At 47.7% G+C, this 19,976-nt stretch overlaps 1 protein-coding gene across 1 annotated transcript; it reads right to left on the bottom strand.

Annotated features, from left to right (window-relative positions):
* Positions 1-3,962: 3,962 nt before the first annotated feature.
* Positions 3,963-15,132, bottom strand: PIGR (polymeric immunoglobulin receptor). The gene is made up of 10 exons (XM_008685076.2): positions 14,841-15,132; positions 13,716-14,060; positions 11,451-12,104; positions 9,862-10,194; positions 8,971-9,294; positions 7,916-8,093; positions 7,424-7,545; positions 6,440-6,571; positions 6,256-6,314; positions 3,963-5,203 (listed from the first exon to the last, which is right to left on the bottom strand). Exons 1-10 carry the CDS (start codon positions 14,881-14,883, stop codon positions 5,108-5,110), a joined length of 2,286 nt encoding a protein of 761 aa, XP_008683298.2. The 5' UTR covers positions 14,884-15,132; the 3' UTR covers positions 3,963-5,107.
* Positions 15,133-19,976: the final 4,844 nt, after the last annotated feature.

Below are 19,976 nucleotides of genomic sequence, written 5' to 3'. Positions count from 1 at the left end.
GTGGTGTGTGGTTGTGAACGTGCTGCATGTGTGAACGTGTGTGATGTGATGTGTGAATGTGTGGCATATGGTTGTGAGTGTGCAAATGTGTGCGGGGTGTGTGGTGGGTGGGTGTGAACATGCTGCATGTGTGAACGTGTGTGTCTATGAAGATGCGGGTTAGATGCGCTGTGGCAGAGGCCCACCGGGCAGTGCCTGGGGATGTGTGGGACGAGCGATTTTCACATCATGTGTGGCCCAGATAAGACCCTTAGAAACATCACATTGGGGTTGTTAAGAGCAAGAATTAGGGATCTCCCGACTGCCAGGAAAGGAATGTTTGAAGTCCCAGACCTGCGCCATCCCGTCTCCACCTCCAGATGTTGCCCCAGGGTCTCGGGGACTGGGTCCCCCAGGGAAGGCCGAACCCTGGCTAACCTCAAAGTGGGAGAAGTTTACTGTCTCCATTCTCTTCTCCCTCACTTGTTTTCCGCATCTGAATTTTCTCTCTGCTTTCTGCCTCTCAGGGCAGCTGCAGTGTCCCGGAGTTCCCACTCCCCGGAGAAGGGCTGAGAAGCTGAAGCACACTGACATGCAGGGGACTCCATGGCCTAATATCCTCTGGGGCCAGTGCCTGACCAGAGGGATGAACCTCAGGGAAAAGATTCTGAGTCTCATGACAGGCAGGTGGACAGAATAAATAATACCAGGTACACCAGAAACTGTTCTAAGTCTTCAGGAAAATTCACTTAGTCCCCATAATAACTTAGGTTTTATTACCTCCCTAAGTTACAGATGGGATAAGAATTTCACATAAGGTTGCTGTGAGGATTGCCTGAGGTAAGCATTACAAAGGGTTTAGCTCAATGCCTGGAATATAGTGTAAGTACAGTGGAGATTAGCCCTTGTCATTAAGGTGGAAGTTGTCCTTATGGGTTGTGCTTGGTCATAGCATCACCCTACTTTGACCCCTCATGTCGCCAGTCTCCAAACAGCCCATCTCCTGGGCCTTTCCAGACCGAGTGCTGAGATCCTAGGTGGTGCTTCCCATGATCTGCCACTGCTCTCCCCAAAGACAGACCATGAGAATCCCCTCACCTGCTGGACTGACCAGGGAGCCCACTCAGGTGGACGTACCTGGCTCAGGCATGCTGTAGTTTCCACTTTCCAACAACTTGGATCACAGGCTTGCCTGTCCCAGAGTGAGCCACTGCACAGCAACGGGGCTTTGGGGAGGTTAACCTTTATTATAAGCCTACTTGTGGCTTTCTGCTACAAGAAATGGTAAGACTTCTTACCTGAATATGGCTACACTTCTGTTGGTATTCTAAGGTTAGAATCCAAATACGTAGAATTTTGCATGAATTTTAATGTGACTTATGAGCAAAAATCTGAAATTTAGAGTATCCACCTCCACATGTTTAATCAAAGACTTTTACTCTAGTGAGAGTAGATTGGCTGTCCATTTCTTTATCAGCCTTAGGAGGGGCTTACCAAGCCCGCGAAACTCCTGGAGTCTTATAGGGCCATCTTCCTTCCCGTTCTGTTTCAGCTTCCTGGCTAGCTGGGGGCCATTGGTCTCAGTTTTATATCCCCTCTTGCAGTGTGCCCCTGTTACTTAGATAGTCTTTCTGAGGAGATCTTTCATTATTTTTGTCATATAAACTCCCTGGTAGAGTTCATCATTTCAGAGAAGCTTGTGGGGTCGGGGGGACAATCCTTGTTTGTCTGCCTTGGGGACCAGCTTCAAGACCTTACTACAGTCAGCTCTTCTCTGCTCTTCTCTTCTCTGTCCTGCTATATACTGTTCTTAGGAGACATGTTCTGTCCTGACTCTTGGGAAAGTCTTCGATAAATAAGATAGATTATCTATCTATCTATCTATGTATCTATCAATCATTTATTTATCTTTACACACCAAAATGAACTGCTATAAGCAGATTCTCAGCCACTACTGGGCCTTAGTAATATGTAATCATTATTATAGAGTAGATTTTTTAAAAATAAAAAAATCAAGATAATTCAAGGACTTGAGGAAGATTTTTTTTGTCATCAGAAATATTGAAGTAGTTCTCTGAGTGATTGCTGGACACTGATCATTGCCATTTGGTCTATCATTAACCCCACTGTTGATTGTTACTCCCTAGTACTGGGCTGAATGGTGTCCCTCCAAAATTCATGTCCTCCTGGAACTTCAGAATATGACCTTATTTAGAAACGGGCACTTTGCTGATGTAATTCAATAAGATGAGGCCAAACTGGGTCAGGGTGGGCCCTAAATCCAATGAGAAGTGTCCTTGTAGGAAAGCTATGTGAAGACACAAAGCGACACAGCAGGAGAAGATCAAGGGAAGATGGGGCATAGGTTATAGCAGTGCGGCTGCGAGCCAAGGATCCCTGAAGATTGCTGGCAGCCCCTGACAATGAGGAGAGAGGCACAACCCCCTCACAGATTCCCCCTTAAAACCTTCGAAGGAACCACCCTTGTGGATACCTTGATTCCAGACTTCAAACCTCCAAAACGGTGAGAGACTAAATTATGGTTATTTTAAGCCACCCTGTTTATGGTACTTTGTTACAACGGCCCTAGGAAATTAATATACTCTCCCAAACTGGTGAGTTTTTAATTTATTAGATATCCCATTTCGGCTACAGAGCAGCTTCCTTATTCATGAGAGATTTAAGGTAGACTTTGGGTAGTACATTATTATACCTGCTATCACTTATTTATAATATCGATTAAGAATAATGTAAGACTGTCTACGACTTTAGTGGCATTTCTTGGCCTTTGATTCTAGGGACCAGGATAGGCTGTCTGAGGTCAGGATTGGCTTGTGGGTTATTGGCATTAATATAGAAGCTGCATTTTAATCCTTCTCACCTAGGAATGATGCTTTGGAGGTCAGAGAGCAGTTGCAGGGGGAAGACAGTGATTGCTTCTGATCGACCTTGTAGTTTTTGTTCTTCTGGAATGATGGTCCATCATTCCAGAAGAAGCTAGATATTCACCCCCATTATAGAGGACAGAGAAATAAACATTCCTGATGACCACCTCTCCGGACCAGGGTGAAGCCCAAGGCTCTGACCTAGGTCATGGTCAGGAAATCAAGCCTGGGCACTGCAATTGGTAGAGGGGAGACCAAGGAGGACTGAAATCTGAGTCTTGTCAAGGGCAGGCTTAGAAGCATGAAGTATCAGAAATAGTACGTTCAAGTTCCATGTGGAAGCAAAGGTTCTGCCCCACATTAGACAGGATAGAAGCCTGGGAAGAACTTCCTCCCAGAGAGAACTCTCATACACAGAGTCCCTGAGGATGAGTCTGGCATGGGCTGGGGGCTTATAGGACATGACAAGGTTTAGTGCCAAAACCTAGGAATGGCCTTGGCAGACAAGGGGGTCCTTTATCTAATTACCATCCCCCAAGACACTTCGGGTCAACTATTCTAAAAGCTAAGTTATCATTTAACTAGCTTCTGGTTAATATTTCTATGGAGAGAGTTTACTCATTTAGTTACTTGATTTTTGATTAATAGCCTCTCCATCTGGGATGATACACCAGGAAGGTATGAGATTCAGGGCCAAGTATTCCATGGATGCTTAACCAAGATTTTTTTTTAATGCCGAAGAAGAGTGCAGTTATACTTGTTTTCAGTTTATTCCATTATAAATAGTCTTAATTACATTCAGTAACACAGAGCTTTGGGGACCATTGGTGTAGACCCTGAACTATTCTTTTGCTGAAGATCATCTTGGTCCCACTTGCAGGCAGTCTCCTAGCCCCCTCTCAGCCCAGCATTGGAGGTGGGGGGAACCTTGGCTTGGGCCCACAGCCTGGAGTGCCTGAAAGTGGGACTAAAGCAAAACACTCTGAAAGGGCTGGCTGGGAAATAGAAGGTATGGGGACAAATACAGTCTGAGCCTCCTTGGTGGCAATCATGGTCTTTAATTATTAATGAAGTCACATTTTTGATTTGTAAGCAAGTGTCAGCTGGTAGGTGCTGGTTGAAGTACAGAGATCAGAGGGAAAAAGACCTTAAACCTTAGCTCTTTGGAGATCGGCTCCTCCCTGGCATCATCAAATACCTTCTTCCCATCCCTTTAGTTGGGAACTCTTCACGTAAGTGGCTTATGAGAGTTTGACCACTCTTTTATCCCCTTGGGTCCATCTGAGCGACAGAAAGGGAAGGAGTCCTCTTCCCCTGAGGTGGGGCTTGTGAAAGACCAGTCTCCATTATGTTTTTCTCTTCCTCCACCTCCTCCTTTTTCTAGAACTGTGCTTCCATCAGGAGTGCAGGGGCTCTTGTAGAGAGATTCCTGGCCAAGAGGAGAGGAGATGCCGCCCCTGGTCTTGACACTAGTTTATGCTATGTGGTACCCTTGAGCAAACTTCTTCACCTCTCAGGACCTCAATTTTCTCTCCTGTGAAATGGTTAGCATGTGTGTTTATGATTTCTTGTATGTATGCCCATGTTACATGATCCCTCAGGCCTTAGGACTCCAGACAGTTTATGATTTCTCCCACTATGGACGGAAGTGAGTGTCTTGGTGAATATAACTATACTGAGAGGAGCTGCAGCTTCCAAGGATTCAGGGATGTTTACAAAAAGGCTGCTGGTTGGGTCTGCGGCCTCTCTGTCCCAGTGTCTAGAAGAGCGCCTTGATTCTAGTGAATACCCAAATATGTATTTTCAAAGAAGGAAAAGAAGAGGAGAAGATGGAAGCGAGGGGAGACGCAGAGAAGGAAGGGTGGAGTGGAGAGGAGAATCCCATCGAGGATCCCATTAGAAGAGTAGGGAAATGCCTGCATTCTGAAATTATCTTCCCACCCACGTGATCTCTCTTCTTTCTGAGAGGTGCCTCTAAGATTTTAATTCTCCTTCCACATCTTGGGTTCTTTCATTAAAATAAGCGGCAGAGGGAACCCCTCCTGGCCCCTCAACCCCACCAGGAACAGTTAGGCCAGGCTTGGATACCACTGAGGAGGGACCAGCAAACCCTCTGAGCATAGATAAGAAAGTGGGGTGTGAGTGCACTCAGTGAAGCCCCCTGGAGCTGAGGTCCGCTGAGGATCAACATGATTCTGAAGGCGATTGTCATGAGTGGTGGGAGAGGAGAGAGCAGCTGGTGCCTAGGCTTCCCCAGGGCCCTCCTGGGCTTCGGCAGCCATGTTGTTGGTCTGGAGCAGGAAGGCGGTGTAGGCCATGTCAGCTTCCTCCTTGGAGGACTAAGGGGGCAATAGGACAGGAGTCAGTGTTTGGGGCACTGGCTCAGTGGTGGGGGTCAGAGGGGGGTTAGGCACTAAATATCTTGAATTCATAATCTTGGCCTAAGCAACCCAGGACTGTGTTGACCTGCTGCTCTTATTCTAGCCCCCCATGCTCACTAAGGACTAATTTTGAGAAGCGGAAAGTTGCAGTTTCTAAAAATATCTTCCTCTGTCTCACTACCGCCTTCCAACATGTGGAGTGGAACCACCTCTGTTGCTTGGGCCTGTCCCCAGAAGCTCTACCCACACAGTCCTCAGGCAAGGTGGTCTCAACTGGTGTCAGCCACAGTGGTTCACATTTTTCTTTCACTACCTGCTCAGAGATGGAGCTCGGCAACAACACAGAGCTAGAGGGGAAGGCTGTCTCCAGGGCACGCTTACTCCCCTACTTGTTCCAGATTCGGGGGTTCTGCTGTTTCCAGGGAAAGTAGATAAGATAGCAAGCATTAAAACCCTGGATTAAGGAAGCACAGGGGATGGGAGGAGGGTAATTGTGACCCAGAGTTAGGAGTCACCTATGGTAAGATTTTAAGTATATGGCACTTGGTTGGGGTTGGGAAGGACTTCTGGTGACTACCAAATTGCCTACTGTCGGCAAATGTCTTTCCAACCCAAGAAGAAGGCTGGTCCTGAGCAAACTCTCAAGAGAGCCTGGGTGGCCTGAAGTCCACAGGTTCCACAGCCCAGGAAGAGGATCACTGGCATTTGACATTTGACCTTCCCCACCCTGTGTCTGCAGCTTCTGTGCACTTCCTTCTTATCCCTCGGTCTCCCTCCCTCCGGCATGCTCACAGCCTATCAGCTTACCTCCTGCCTCTGCCTCAGCCACATCAACACCACAACCAGTAAAACATGTCTTGCCCTCAAAAAGTTCTACTATTTTCATTACCTTCCCTATTCTGACATCAGCCCCCTCGCTGCGGTGCTTTCTCCTGAGGTCTAACTGCAGTCCCTCTTGCTGCACTTCCTTGTCACACAAGTGAGGCCTCCCTCTCCCTCCTCACTCTTACCCGTTTTGCCTTCTTGGGTTCTTCGGTCTCCACGGTATTCTCGGTGGTGGTGCTGCACTCTGTGTGAGGAGCAAGGTGGGGGGATTAGCCTTCCCTGGCCTTATAATCCCACCCCAGAGCCAGAGTCGTGTCTAATTCTTGTTCTCCCCGGGGGGTCGAGCATTCCCTTGAGCGAGGGACATACCATCTTTTCCTCCGAGAGTTGTCTCCTGAGTGACTGGTGAGGCTCCCATGTTGTCATTGGCACCAAAATCCCTGGAGTTCTCAAAGTCTGACATGCTAATGTCTGTCCTGTAGCTTCTAATTGAAATCCGGTCTGTCCAGGAGAAAGAGGAGTTGGCATAGGGACAGAGGACATAGGCAAGCAGGACGTGCTGCCTCTGAGGGAGCCCCACAAGATAGCTGGAGGGGGCAGTATGACACGTCCTCATCTCTGACTCTGACCCAGAGCAGAATGGAAATGATCAGAGTCTCCTACCCCATCCCTTCTCATGGAGAAGCAAGACTCAACCACCCCTGATGCTTCTTTCTTTCTTTCCTTTTTAAGATTTACTTATTTATTTGGGAGAGAGCAGGGGAAGAGACACAGGGAGAGGGAGAGAGAGGGAGAGAAGCATATTCCCCCCTGAGAGCGGAACCTGATGCAGGGCTCAATCTCATGACCCTGAGATCATGACCTGAGCCAAAACCAAGAGTCAGATGCTCAACCAACTGGTCCAGCCAGGCACTCCAACAACCTCTGACCTTTCAAGGCACAGTGCCTCGTCCTGTCCTCACATCAGCCCTGTGAGGCATTTATTATTATCCCTGCCTTGAGCCCTGAGGAACTGAGGCATGAAATGGAGACATCCAAAATCACACAGCCAGCCAGTTCTCAAATTAGGCTGGGAGTGTAGCTCTCCCTGCATACTGAGCTCCTCGTCCTGGCAGTCCTCCCTCTGAAATTGGACCCTGAGCCATTACAGGTGGCCTTTAAGAGACAGCAGTACTTAATGTGAGTTTTGAGTATGAGGTTATCTTTCCCCACCCTGCTTTCCCAGAACCCTTTCTCAGAGCCTGTGAAAGAGAAGGGACCACAGCAGCCCCACACTAGGGGCAGCTAAGCCCACCACTGAGGTCCAAGGGCTCAGGGTTGGAGATGGGGGACAGGGGCATCCCTGGCACTCACCAACGTTCTTCCTGTGCCGCGCTCTGAGCACTGCCACAACCACGGCCCCCACTGCCAGCACCAGGCCCAGGGGCACCAGGGTAGATACAAGCACTTTGGAGCTCCCGCTTTGTCCCACAGGGCTGGAAGAAGGACTGAGTTAGTTACCAGAAGGGAAGCCTGGGGTCCCAGCATGGGCCAGCAGGTTTGGTCCCACTAGCTCTTTCTTTTCCTCCTCTTGATACATCCCCCTGGCTCTACTCTTCTAAGGAGACTTCCCAGACATGGCAGAGGCAAGGACTGGGACTTCTCTGCATCCCAGGACTGGGAAATTGAACTGAAGGGTGGACACCACCTCAGCCGCAGGAGAAGGCCAAAGAGCTCCACTGGCCCCTCCCGAGCACAAGCCAAGGCAATAAGGGCTGCCCTGCTAGCGAGAGGAGAACAGGCTCTTCTCTGTGCTCCCCCACGGTCCAAGCTCAGGTCCTGATCCTCTAGGATATTCTCCCTCACCTGCTGGTGTCTGCGGATGCTCTGCTCCCATCTGCGGCGTCTCCAGTATCCTTCACTGTTTTGTCACCCACATCCACAAACAGCCTGGGATTCTGATTGACTTTGCTCTCAACCTCCTTGACACTTGACTCTACCACCTCTTCACCAGCAGCAGCCACTTGGCTGACATCTTGGGACCCTGGAGAAAGACAGGTGGAGCTGGATTATTGTTCTTTCTCTGTTTTCACTCCTGGAGATTAGGGAATCCGAGAAGTGGGACTTCATTAGCAATCACAGGGTCAGGGTGAGATCTGAAGGCTGTTAGAGTCAAGTCCAGGATAACACTAGACGTAGATGATCTCTGTCCCATTCAGACCAAGTTAATTTCCATCTACAAGACTCCATGGCATAGATCCAGCTCTGCATAGGGGCTGACCCATCAGTTGGAGACGGAGATTTTTCTCAGTTTTTGAAATCCTACCCCAGGTCTCCTGACATAAGGACTGGGTGCAGTCGTGCTGCCCCCTGGTGGTACCGTGGCAATAGGTCCCTCAGTGAACCAGACCATTGGTACCCAGGCATAGTAAGATTTCTAGACAGACTAATACCCTCATTAGGAATAAAACATTTCATGTGACATTTTTCAAAGAGTCCTAAAATGCAAACATTCTAGAAGAATTTGCTTTAATTTTCATTATTGGATCTTATACATGAAGATATCTGGCCCTCTTTTGATAGCAGGCTTTGGTAGAGTATATTGCATGTGATAGTGACTTTGAAATTTCACTATGTAGAAGATCTCTCTTATAGAAAGGGCTTCAAAAGAGCCTGAAGGGGCAACTATAGGACTTGTCTTGAAGCTGCGGTTATATGGCAAATCCACTTTTTTTTTTTCGATTTGTATGTTTGTTTCAGATGCTCCTTGTAGAAGGCTAAATGAGACTGGATAGAGGTTAAATCTCCTGCCTCCAGTCTCTTATAGCCAAACCGGGGGGCCACCTCTGATGGAGGAGCTGGTAGGCAGGAACCTTCTCTGGTGTCCCCAGGGGACATAGACCTTGTCCTCAGAGACTTACCTTTCACCCTCTCCTCGACTGCCACGTAGACAGCCACGGTCTCTCCGTATCGGAGGCCATCCTTCACCCCGCACCAGTACCAGCCTTCGTCGGTCTTGGAGACTGGGTTCAGGGTTACGGAAATGATTTGGCTCTTCTGGTCGCAGTCCACAAGGGCCTGGCTGTGCCCTTCATCTTGGCTGGGCAGAGTTTTGCAGCCTTTGTTACTCCACTTGCACCAGTATTTCTCATAGGAGTAATATTTGCATGGGAAGTGGCAGGAGAGCTTGAAGTTCTCTCCCACCTGAACAGTGGCAGTCTTGGGCGCCTTGAGGCCTGGTTCTCCTGGAACAGGGAAGGAGGGAGAGAGAGGCACACAAGTTGGCATTGGTGATACTGCAGGGAAGTGACTGTGGTGGGAAACTTTGTCCACGGTGCATTTCCTCTCTGGATAACATTATAAACAAATACATTATACTGAATACATAAAGAACGTAATTATGTACCTATGTAATAATTATTATTGATGACCCTCATGCATTAATCTAGTCTATCATTAAACATAGACTCTTACATATTGACCTCAGTTTGTTTTCCTTGATCTTCTCTTCTAGACTCAATACAAAGAGCTGCAGTCTACTTCAGCTGATGGCATATATACTGTAAAAGAGGCCAATGTTCTTGATAAGAAAAGGTGCTACATGTAGTAGTTTGGAGAGTGTGGAGTATGCACAGGAAAGGGTGCTTGTTACAGTTATGAAAACATGATGTCTTGATAGGTGGGCTCTCTCCTGAGGTCTGTCCCAGCAGTGTGGGATGAGATAAGAGGAAGAGTGGTTGAGGGGGATGTCACCGCTGACTGATGGATCCTGGGGCTGCTTCCCCTCCCTCTTGTCCCAGTTCAGCTCTTACCATCGACAATCTTGAGCTCCACTGTGGACCTCCAGCGAGTATCGCCATTGGTTAGACACCAGTAGAAGCCAGCATCTTCGGTGGTGAGCTGGTTGAGTATGACTGTGTAGGTGCCATTGCCTGGCTCTTCGTGCAGTGTGAGCCTGCCCTCGTACTGCTCCTTAACCAGCCCATCACTCTCCACCAGCGGTTGGCAGCGGCCATTTTGAGTGTCTGCCCAGCGACACCAGTACTTCAGGCTGTTTGCTTCCTTAGGGTTGTAGGGGCACAACACTGCCACAGAGCCTCCAACCACACCTTTCACCACAGAGGACCTCTGGGGAATTACGGTCTCTACAAGTGCAGAGAAGGAATGGAACATCAGCAAATGATCTGGGCAGCCTCTTCCGCATGGTCTCAGCTAGGGCAGAGAGTGAGGTTTAGACTATTTACCTCATTCTCCTTAGAAAATGAGAAAGACTCTCCTAATGTCACAGAGCCTATAGCTGGAGATGTCAAATCAGGCTCCAGGGACCTTCACCACTAGTCTGGACATCTGGTTTCCTTTCCCACCTTATTCTGGGCAGAGAATGGAAGGAGTTTAAGGAGAGACTATCAGTTCTTCTCCTTGGGCTTCTTATAAAATCTCTCTCTGTATAAGTTTTGTCTGTTTATTAGCTCATCCCCTAAAAATGGTCAGATTGTTTTTCTCCAAATTAAGAAAACATATTTAGGATGGTATGATTTAAAATATAAACTATGTAGCACAGAAGGTTTGCTTTTTGGCGACCCTGAAGACTATCTCAGAAAAAACAAAAGATGGCCATTCTCCAAAAACTAAAGCTGACATCCAGTGGCAACACTGGACGACTGAAGATGCTGAGGAATGTGGTGAGGACTGAGCTGGATATAAAAGTGATGCCCAGGGAATGTCAGCCCCTTAAGGAAAAGTCCCAAGTGACACTGAACTGCAAGTACTGGTTTGCTGTTTCTCATGAGGGTAACTCTCTGCAGGGTGCTTCCAGGTGAGGGGGAGCAGGGATTTAATGATTTCACCACCTTGCTGGCTTGCCAAACTAGAGCTGAGTAGGCCAGCTGCTGGATTAACAAATACCCCTATGAGATGTTGAGGGGGAAATTTAGAGGCTGGGGCATTGTTTTCCTGGGAGAGCACTGAGACCAAGATAAGCCAAAACCTCTCCCATCCCAGTGTGGGGGATGAGGTGCCATCCGGCTCAAAAGACAGGAAGAAGGGACAGGTGGCCCTGCAAGCCCTGCCATGGCACTGGGATTCCATGCTAAGTCCTCTGTGGCTCTCTGAGACCCAAACAATCTGCAGGTCTTGCCTCAATAAGAAGCTTCACTTTCCTTGTTAATCAGGGATAGTCATTAAAAGGCCTTTGACAGAGAAGAATTAGTAGATAAGGCAAGGTTGAGGTTGTGTTTTCTAGCTCTTCTATCCAGGGGCCCACATAGCATGCAGTTCAGGGCTTAATGGGGAGCAGATGACATTGACTGACTGATGGATATTGGATGGACTCACAGGGTATGAGCCAAGGGCCCACCTGCTGGGCTGACACACCACTTCCCCTCCCCATCTCAGGTCTCACCTTCATTGACAAAGAGTTGCCAGGCCTGGATGGGTGAGTCTTGGTGAGGCTGGCCATCCGAGTGGGCTCCACACAGGTAGTTCCCTGCATCCTCTTTCCTCAGGCTGGTGATATGCACACTGAAGAAGCCGTTAGTCTTGGGAGTGAGCAGGACCCTGCCCTCAAAAGCCTGAGACTTGTTCCCCAGTGTGTTGATGACCACATCGCAGTCTTCCCCATTGCTTATCCGGCACAGAAATTTTGCCGTGTCTTCCACCTTGGGGTCCAGGGCACACTCGAAGGTCACGGAGCCCCTCAGATCTCCATAAAGCAGTTCAGGTTCAGGCTTTAGCACTTGGAGGTCAACATTGCTCTTCTCCCCACTGGCATCATCCCCGGTCTGGCAGACGTACAACCCAGCATCGTTGAGCTGGAGTCGCTTGATAATGAAACTGAACTTTAATTGGTTGGTACCATCAATAACGAGATCTACTCTGTCTTTATAGTTGGGGTTCACGTACTCATTAGAGTCAGTGACTAGAACACAGGACTGTCCTGTCTTCTTGCACACGGACTTCCTCTTCTCAGAATTCTCAAGTGTGAAATGGCAGTTGATGGTCACTGTTCCACCCAAGTCCGCTACGTAGACTTCAGTGCCATTTAGGAGACCAGGACCTGCAGGATGAGGGGCGGGTGGCAAGTTGTGATTTCTCTTTCTTGCAACATAGGGCTGCTCAGTATTCCCAGTGAGGGTCTGGGTGTGCCTATCACCTTCACTGCCCTCCTTCCAAGAAGGACACTGTCAGAATATGTCTTCCAAGACCCAGCCTTACTGCTGTCTCCTCCATGAAGGCCTCCCACAGCTGACACTAATCTCTTCCTCCTCTGCTCTGTTGACACTTACATCTGTATCTCTTATTACATCTGGTCTTGCCTATAGTTAGTTATGTTCCCCACAGCCCAGAAGGCCCTTGAGAGCAAAGACGTGCTTTACACATGTTTGACTCCCCTGCAGTGCTTTGCGCGGTGCCTGTACACAGTGGGCGCCCAAATTAACATGTGTGGAAATAAACAAAATAAATATAAATATAGGGTGATGGATTTCAGTGCATTGTGACAGAAGTTTCTAAAAGTTACAATAGTCCAAATATGGAATGATCTGCTTTGTAAAGTAATGAATTTCTGCCATTTAAAGTGTTTAACCAGACGCTGTACGCTCATCGTCTCCAGTGTTCTTTCAGACATCCTGTATAAGGTCAGCTACAAGTTCTCCTGGGCTTTTAAAATTCTTCCATCTTATGACTCTCCATGACCACCTGAATCAACTCCTTACTCAGTCCGTAAATAACACCCAGGCACATCCCAGGGGAATGTCTTTGAGACATATCTTTAAGAACCCCTCCAATTTTCCTCCCTTAAGACCTCTTTCTTTCTTAATTTCCCTTGATTATCTAAAATGCCCTTTGTTGTTGAAACCTTGTCAGAAAGAGCTTTCCTATTTTTTCTCTTCTCTTAACTAGAACAGCCTTATTCAGTGGCCCACTCCTCCAGGGCCCTGGTCTTTGGGCAAGAACTGATCATTTCATTTATGCTGAGGGCGTCGATGGAATAATGGATCCCAGGTCAAAAATGCATTTTGAGGGGCGCCTGGGTGGCACAGCAGTTTAGCGTCTGCCTTCAGCTCAGGGCGTGATCCCGGCGTTATGGGATCGAGCCCCACATCAGGCTCCTCCGCTATAAGCCTGCTTCTTCCTCTCCCACTCCCCCTGCTTGTGTTCCCTCTCTCACTGGCTGTCTCTATCTCTGTCGAATAAATAAATAAAATCTTTAAAAAAATGCATTTTGAAAGAAGTCTTCTGGTGACCTAAAGGTCTTGATCTGAAGGGTGCACTAGTGGCAGGAATGTAAGGATCCCAATAAATCTCTCTCTGCCTTTTCTGTCTCCCTCAACTCAAAGACCTCTTGCCCCACCTGCAACAAACACAGTCAGAGAACTTGTTCTCCTGATGTCCTTGCAAGCTACAGCCTTAGTAAAACCCTCAAATGTTATAGGCCCTGAAGACCTAGAAAGTGTACCCACCACCCCCAAGAGGGTCCCATCAGTCTCATTTCCGTGTTCTATTATGAAAAGTCCTTGCCTCCAGAAAGAAAAGTCACAGCCTTCCCTACCCCATGCCAGACACTCTTCCCTCTCAGGAAATTCTTCTTCAAGCCAAGCCCTCCAACTGCAACTGAGATGAGTCCCTCCCACTTTGCCAAAGGAGCCCAAGGGGCCTGGGTGCTTACCCGGGCTGACCTCCAGGCTCACATCAAAGGACAGGCCTCGGCTACTAATGCCCAGACCACACTTGTAGCGCCCAGAGTCACCCCGGGTGAGATGGCCAATGTTCACCACAAACGTGTTGTTCTCTGGGAAGTTGGTGAGGTTGACTCTGCCCTCATAGTCCTTGGCGACATAGCCCTCTGAAGAGATGAGGGTTGTGCAGCGGCCCTTGGCTCCCTGCCGGCACCAGTACTTCCGGGTATGCCGGTTGACGGAGGAGTCTGGGTAGTAGCATGTGATGGATACTGAGCCACGTTCCACACTGCTCACTTCCTGGGGACCAAATATGGGACTCTTCATGGAGACCACTGTGGGGACAAAAGACAGAGGTTTTCTGAGGCCCTGGCAGGTAAAGCCTGCTGAAAGAATCCCAATAGCCTCTCCCGAGGAGATGACATTTTCCCCCTGACACATGTGCCTTCTGCGGATTATTCGCTACGTACTGCAGCAGAACAATTGCTGCTGGAGACTGCTACACGATTTGCTGCGATTGGGTAAAATGATCGACTAATCATTATTACATTCTAACTGTGACTCATTAAAGATCATCATTTTAAGGACAATGGAATGACAAACTTATGTCATGAAATCCTTGTCCATTAAAAAAAAAAGCCATTTTGTGGGGTGCTACACCATTGCATTTGCTATCTATTATTTTCTTATATTTCTTTTTATTTTCTTATATTTTTAAAAGCACTTTGAAGATTCTTTTCTTTTTTTTTTTTTTCCAGATAAAAATACTGAGAGCCAAGAAGGATTAGTCATTTTCCCAAAACCACCCCTTAGCAACTCATAGGGATGTCTGGCTTGAGGTCAAGGTCTTTTTTTGTTTTTGTTGTTCTCCTGGTAAAGACCTTTAACCAAACTCCTGGCCTTGAAACAAGGAATTGTCATTCCTGTTCCTGACCCCTAACATTTGCTCACTGTGTTGTTGTTGTTTTCAGACATGACCTTTCAGCATCATCTGTGTGACTCCTCCTTGAGGCAGTGTAAGTTTTGAGAGGGGCATCCCTGGGGATAGGCCTGATTTTCAGTGGTCCCAGGGCACTGGGTCCTGGAGGGGGAGGACTGGAACCTGGTAGACATACCTGGGAAGACAGCCAGCAGGCAGGCAAGGAAGAGGAGCCCCATTGCTAGTGGCTCTCGAGGACTGTGCCACCCAGGCCAACTTCTTTGTGGGAGGCTGAAAGACAATAGCAGAAAGGATGAAGCTCTTGTGTTTTCCAAGGCTAGTTGGCTTAGAGTTCCTGTAACACCTGTTTGGTTTTGTAGCTCCAGTAACTGACATAAAGCCTGTTGAAAGAATGAATGGTTCCGCCTTTCCCATTACAGTTCAAAGTCCCATTATTCCGCAGTGCTTTTTTATTCCTTAATAGTTATAAGTAGATATTTATCTTTTCAACTAAGCTGCACGTTCCTTTGGGGTAAGGACACAGGTGCTATTTTTCCTGTGTTCCCGTCTGGGAGGCATGGTCCCAGGCAAGATCTCTAAGATCTCAGGAACAGCTCACTGGATGATGGGTTATACCAACCAGTGACCCCATCTCTCTGTTTCAGCTGCCCTTCCTATATCCCTGATACACTTTATGGTGTGTTCCTATAAGCAACCTGAGACCCATAAAGAAGGCCTGATAAGGATTCAAGTTGTAAATGTCACTATGATAGTCTCTCACCATGATCTCCTTCCAGGCACTGTGTTAAATAATGTACATGTGTTATCACATTTAAACTTAATATCATCCTCTGAACTGGTTGTTCTTACCCACATTTTACATAGAAAGAAATGAAAGCTTAAAGCTAAGTGCTTTCCTCAAGGTCATGTAGCAATTAAGTGTGTGGGTGGGCAGGGTGAGGGGGAGAGATGGGCAAGATTTGAACCCAAACTTGTCTGACTCCACAGTCCAAGCTCTTCGCCTTCTCCCAGTGCCCTGGGTCTCACCTCAAACACAGCAGCAGGCTTACCCCTGTGCTCATTCTTGTCACTTGTAGAGCCCTCATTGCTTATCAAAGCATTGTCATTTATGCTTTACTGGAGCTCTATAACTTCCCTTTAACTAAGACAGAATCGATATAATTACAACCACTTTATGGATAAGAAAATCAAGGTCTTGAGATGCTGAGTGATAGGCCCAAGATTTTCCAGAGACTTGGTTATGGGATCAGGGCTTAAAATGTAGGTATTGTGCCTTATTATCCTGCCTTGTGATTCAGGGCAGAGGGAGCTGGAGAATCCAAAATAGGGCCCCTTGGAGGGCCTGATGCAGGAAAACTTTGTCACATCTGTGCATATAGCCTTGGGCTGGGGCTGGGTGGGGCAGGGGGTGCAGTTTGAGGGTCCCAGGGCTCAGCCTTACCACCACTGTCCTTAGGACCCAACCTGCAGCCCAGAGGAGGAAAGAGGTGGACAGAGGAGCCCTACTTTCCCACGAGCTTCGGCAGGCTTTAACCTTTGGAGTGGATTTGACAATGAGAGCATTTAGGGAGAAAGCCATGTCAATAAGCACAGGGCAGTAATGAGCACCTATAAAGATAAGGAAGCGTTAAGCACTAGGGAGCCCAGGGAGTGATCTCCCAGGCTCCCCTTACCACCTTGGCCCCTGCTTCCGCTCCCAGAGACTCCCTTCATTAGCTTGAGCCAAAGGCAATAGAGCTGTTTATCTTGGTTATTTCTTTTCCGGGGGGAATTCCCCAGCAAGGAACCTTTTTATTTCCTGGTACAGATAAAGGTATTCTGTTTCTCCAGTTCTTTGGAAGAGTAAGGGGAGTGGGATAGGGAAGGAGGGGACAGATATGGGTGTCAGGTGGCAGCCTGAGGTTCTTTTGATTCCAGTTAATTTCCCCAGGCCTTTCACACCAGGCCAATGATTAACTTCCGGGGTAGGTTCTTAGCCAAATGCCAGTGTCAGCCCCAAACTGGATGCACTCAGGAGATGCTGGATACAGGAACCATCTGAGTGGTCACTACGGGTCACCATGAGACTTCCAGGTGGGACCAGGTGTCAGAAGGCTGGGAAGTCTGTCTTCTCTGGCAGACTGGGGATGGGCTGGCTGCAGAGTCCCAAAGAAATTATCTTGGGTAAATTGGGCCTTGGGTGCAGTGACAAAATGCCACATGCTTTTAAAAGCCACACCAGCAGTATTTTCCTTGATTCTGGTTCCTATTCTCACCTTTAGATACGCAATATTTCTGTGACACAGGAATGGGTACCTCCTCTGGATTGATAGAAGTAATTCACTCTGAGTTATAGAGAGGCAGATGCCTGCCTTTCCCAAGGGGGGTCCTAACTTCTGGCCCGGGCTTCCTCTCATTCGTGACAGCATATATGGCCTGAATGTCCACCTGGGGAGAAGATGTGCACATGGACTCATTAGCCTCTGCACAGCCTCGGGCCAGGGATGAGAGCATCAGGCATGCTCAGCTGGAAAGGCAAACCTGGCAGAGAGTGACCTTGGTGAGGAACACACAGTCTACCTACAGGGGAGAGGACAGGAGGGCAAGGGCACCCCCACTCTTGGAAGCAGGAAATCTTCTTTGTCCAAAGCTAAATTTGAAGCATAATTTCTCTGCTAGCAGCTGAAAGGACCCTGGGCTTTGAAAATCACTAATGATCCCTTTCTCTCAAAACCAAACTTTTCTCCCAAATTCAGGTCTCTGGGAGGTCGCAGTCCATGGTGGCTGGAGCTGGTTACATGATTCACTTAAGGAAAGACCATAATACTTATTGGGCAGCTACTAGGGCACCAGCTGATTTGCTAACTGCTTTTCTTATATGACTTCATCCATCCACACAGCAACCCAAGACGTAGATATCATTATCTTCATGTTGTAAATGAGAGAGCTAAAGGTTAGAGAGATTCTTGGCCCCAAGACCCACAGCAGAATTAGATCACCACTCTATTATCATACCTTAGATGAGCAGAAGGACCTGTCCTTTTAGAATCTACATAGGCTGCGGTATCATGCACGAAGGCACATTTTCTTTTCCTTAAAACAGGAGTTGTTCTTTTTCCCAGCTAGGCTGGGATATTCTAAATCACTCTCATGTTACCAGTGTTATTTCTGACACGTTTATAATATGTCTACACAATTGTGGATTGGGGCAGGGTTGTAGGTTGTGCTGGAGAATAGAGTGTATTACCTTATAAAACTAATCTACCCTTCGGTTAGAGTGACTGAACTTCAGCTCCACTAGGTTGGAATCCAAACCCTTGTCCATCGAATCTCTAGTTTCCTTTTTAATTCAGAGGGAGAGGGATCTCCTGAACCAGGTCCTAGCATGACTGCTGGTGAACCATATGGCCTTCAGCCACTCTGAGCTCTTTATCTGTTTGGTACACAGCAGAGGGTCAGTCAGGGCTCTCACAGCCCCAAGGGCTTCAAAAAGGACAGAGTATGCACTACAGGGACGTGAAGACAAGTTGGCAGTTTCTGACATCTTCCTGTGAACTTGGAGCTCAGAGGAGTGGGACATGGCTGGCCTGGCTGGTGTTGGGGCTTTCCTTGGTTTGGACTGAGCGGCACCTTCCCCTACTTTGAGGAGAGGCACCACCTGAGCCCATTTGGGACTATCCCTTCCATCTCCCTCGGGTGCAGGAGCAGAGCACATACTAGAGTGATCCCGAAAACTGCATTATCACTAAGGCAGGGAGAGCAGTCTGTGTGGTTTGGAAGGGCCTCAGACTTGAAATGACGGGTGGGAGCTTAGGAGAGTTTATGTAGTTTATGCAAGTCCTAGAGTGTGGGAGTGTCTCCAAGTAAAGGCAATGTTGGGGGAAGGGAGTAAGAATTCTAGAGGGCAAGAAGATGGAGAGATAATGGTCAAGGGGTCTGAAGAATGTATGACCTAGAAAGATCCAAGACTTTCTAATCCCATCCCTGTCAAAAGTGGCCTGCATTAATGCAAAATTTAAGCAGAAATTAAGCATTTGAAATACCAGCTCCATGAAGCTCTGGGAATAAGCTTCGTGGATTTCCAGATGACCTTTCTGCAAAAACTTTGAACCTTGTTATTGATTCTATCCCATTCTACCTTGATCCGTAGATACTTATCTCATCCACTCAACCAAATGGCTAGCTCCTAGAAGGCAGGGGCCAACTGAGATCGGTCTCTACAACCCAGAGGGGCTTACATGAGAGCATCTGGCAAGGACCAGCTGCTCACCAAAGTCAAATGGGATTGGAAACGGTTACATTTCCTTTCCCTCTCTGGGAAGGACAGTCAGAGCTGATTTCTTTTCACTTTGCCAAATGCCTTCTCAGTTTTGGGCATTCAAGGGGCAGTTGCATGAAGAGGAGCCCAGAGGATGGAAGAGAAGCCAGAGGTCCCAAGTCCTTCTCTGTCACAGGCTAGAGGAAGAGCTCTATCACTTGGGCAAAATATGCTGGCTCAACTCCTTCATCTGTAAAATGATCATCACAGATCCTTGAGTCCTCTAGAGAGAAGGGCTTCTGTGGATGGGAAAATATGGAGGGGATAATGGAATATGCATATGGAAGTACTTTAAATAGTATATAGTGCCTTTCCAGTGTAGGAGGCTACAATCCCTCTTAAGCACGAGGGAGTGGGGGTCTGTGCACTTGGCTTTCATGGTTGTTGTGCATTTGGAGAATGGCACAGAGTATGGGTTCTGCCGCTTGGTTATCAGCTCTCTCACCTGGGAGCTGTGTGATTTGGGGGCTGGATATGTAAACTCTTTGAGCCTCAATTCCTCATTTGTAAACTGGAGACAATTGTACCTACTATGGAGAATCACTATAAGGATTAAATGAAGCAACATATGTAAAGTCCTTAGTATGGTGTCGTCTTAAAAAAATATTAGTTCCTTTCCCATCTCCTCTCTGAAATCAGCACGGTCTTCTCTTTTTCCTGTCCTAGAGTGAGAAGAGAATAGAAATCTGTTTACTGGGCATCCTTTGAAGACTGGGGGTGAGCTACTCAGATTGGACCAGCATGATCTGAAAGAGGAGAGTAGATTAGAAGTGGGAGATATAATTATAGTTAGAGCATATGGAGTTATTTTCAAGTGCTTTATGTGTATTTACCTCACTTAATCTTCACAGCCACCCTAGGAGCGAGAATAAAATGGGCAAACCCATTTCACTGATAGGACAATTGAGGCACAGAGGAGTAAGAAATCTGCCCAGGGTTACAAAGCTGATCAGTGACTGCCATGGGATTCCAACTCAGGTACTCTGAACCAAGAGCAGAGGATAAGCTGTACTA

This window comes from Ursus maritimus, unplaced genomic scaffold (genome assembly GCF_017311325.1).
Source record: "Ursus maritimus isolate PB19 unplaced genomic scaffold, ASM1731132v1 scaffold_2, whole genome shotgun sequence".
Lineage (NCBI taxonomy): Eukaryota > Metazoa > Chordata > Mammalia > Carnivora > Ursidae > Ursus > Ursus maritimus.
The sequence above is the reverse complement of the archived record's forward strand: the minus strand, read 5'-3'. Positions and strand labels throughout refer to the sequence as shown.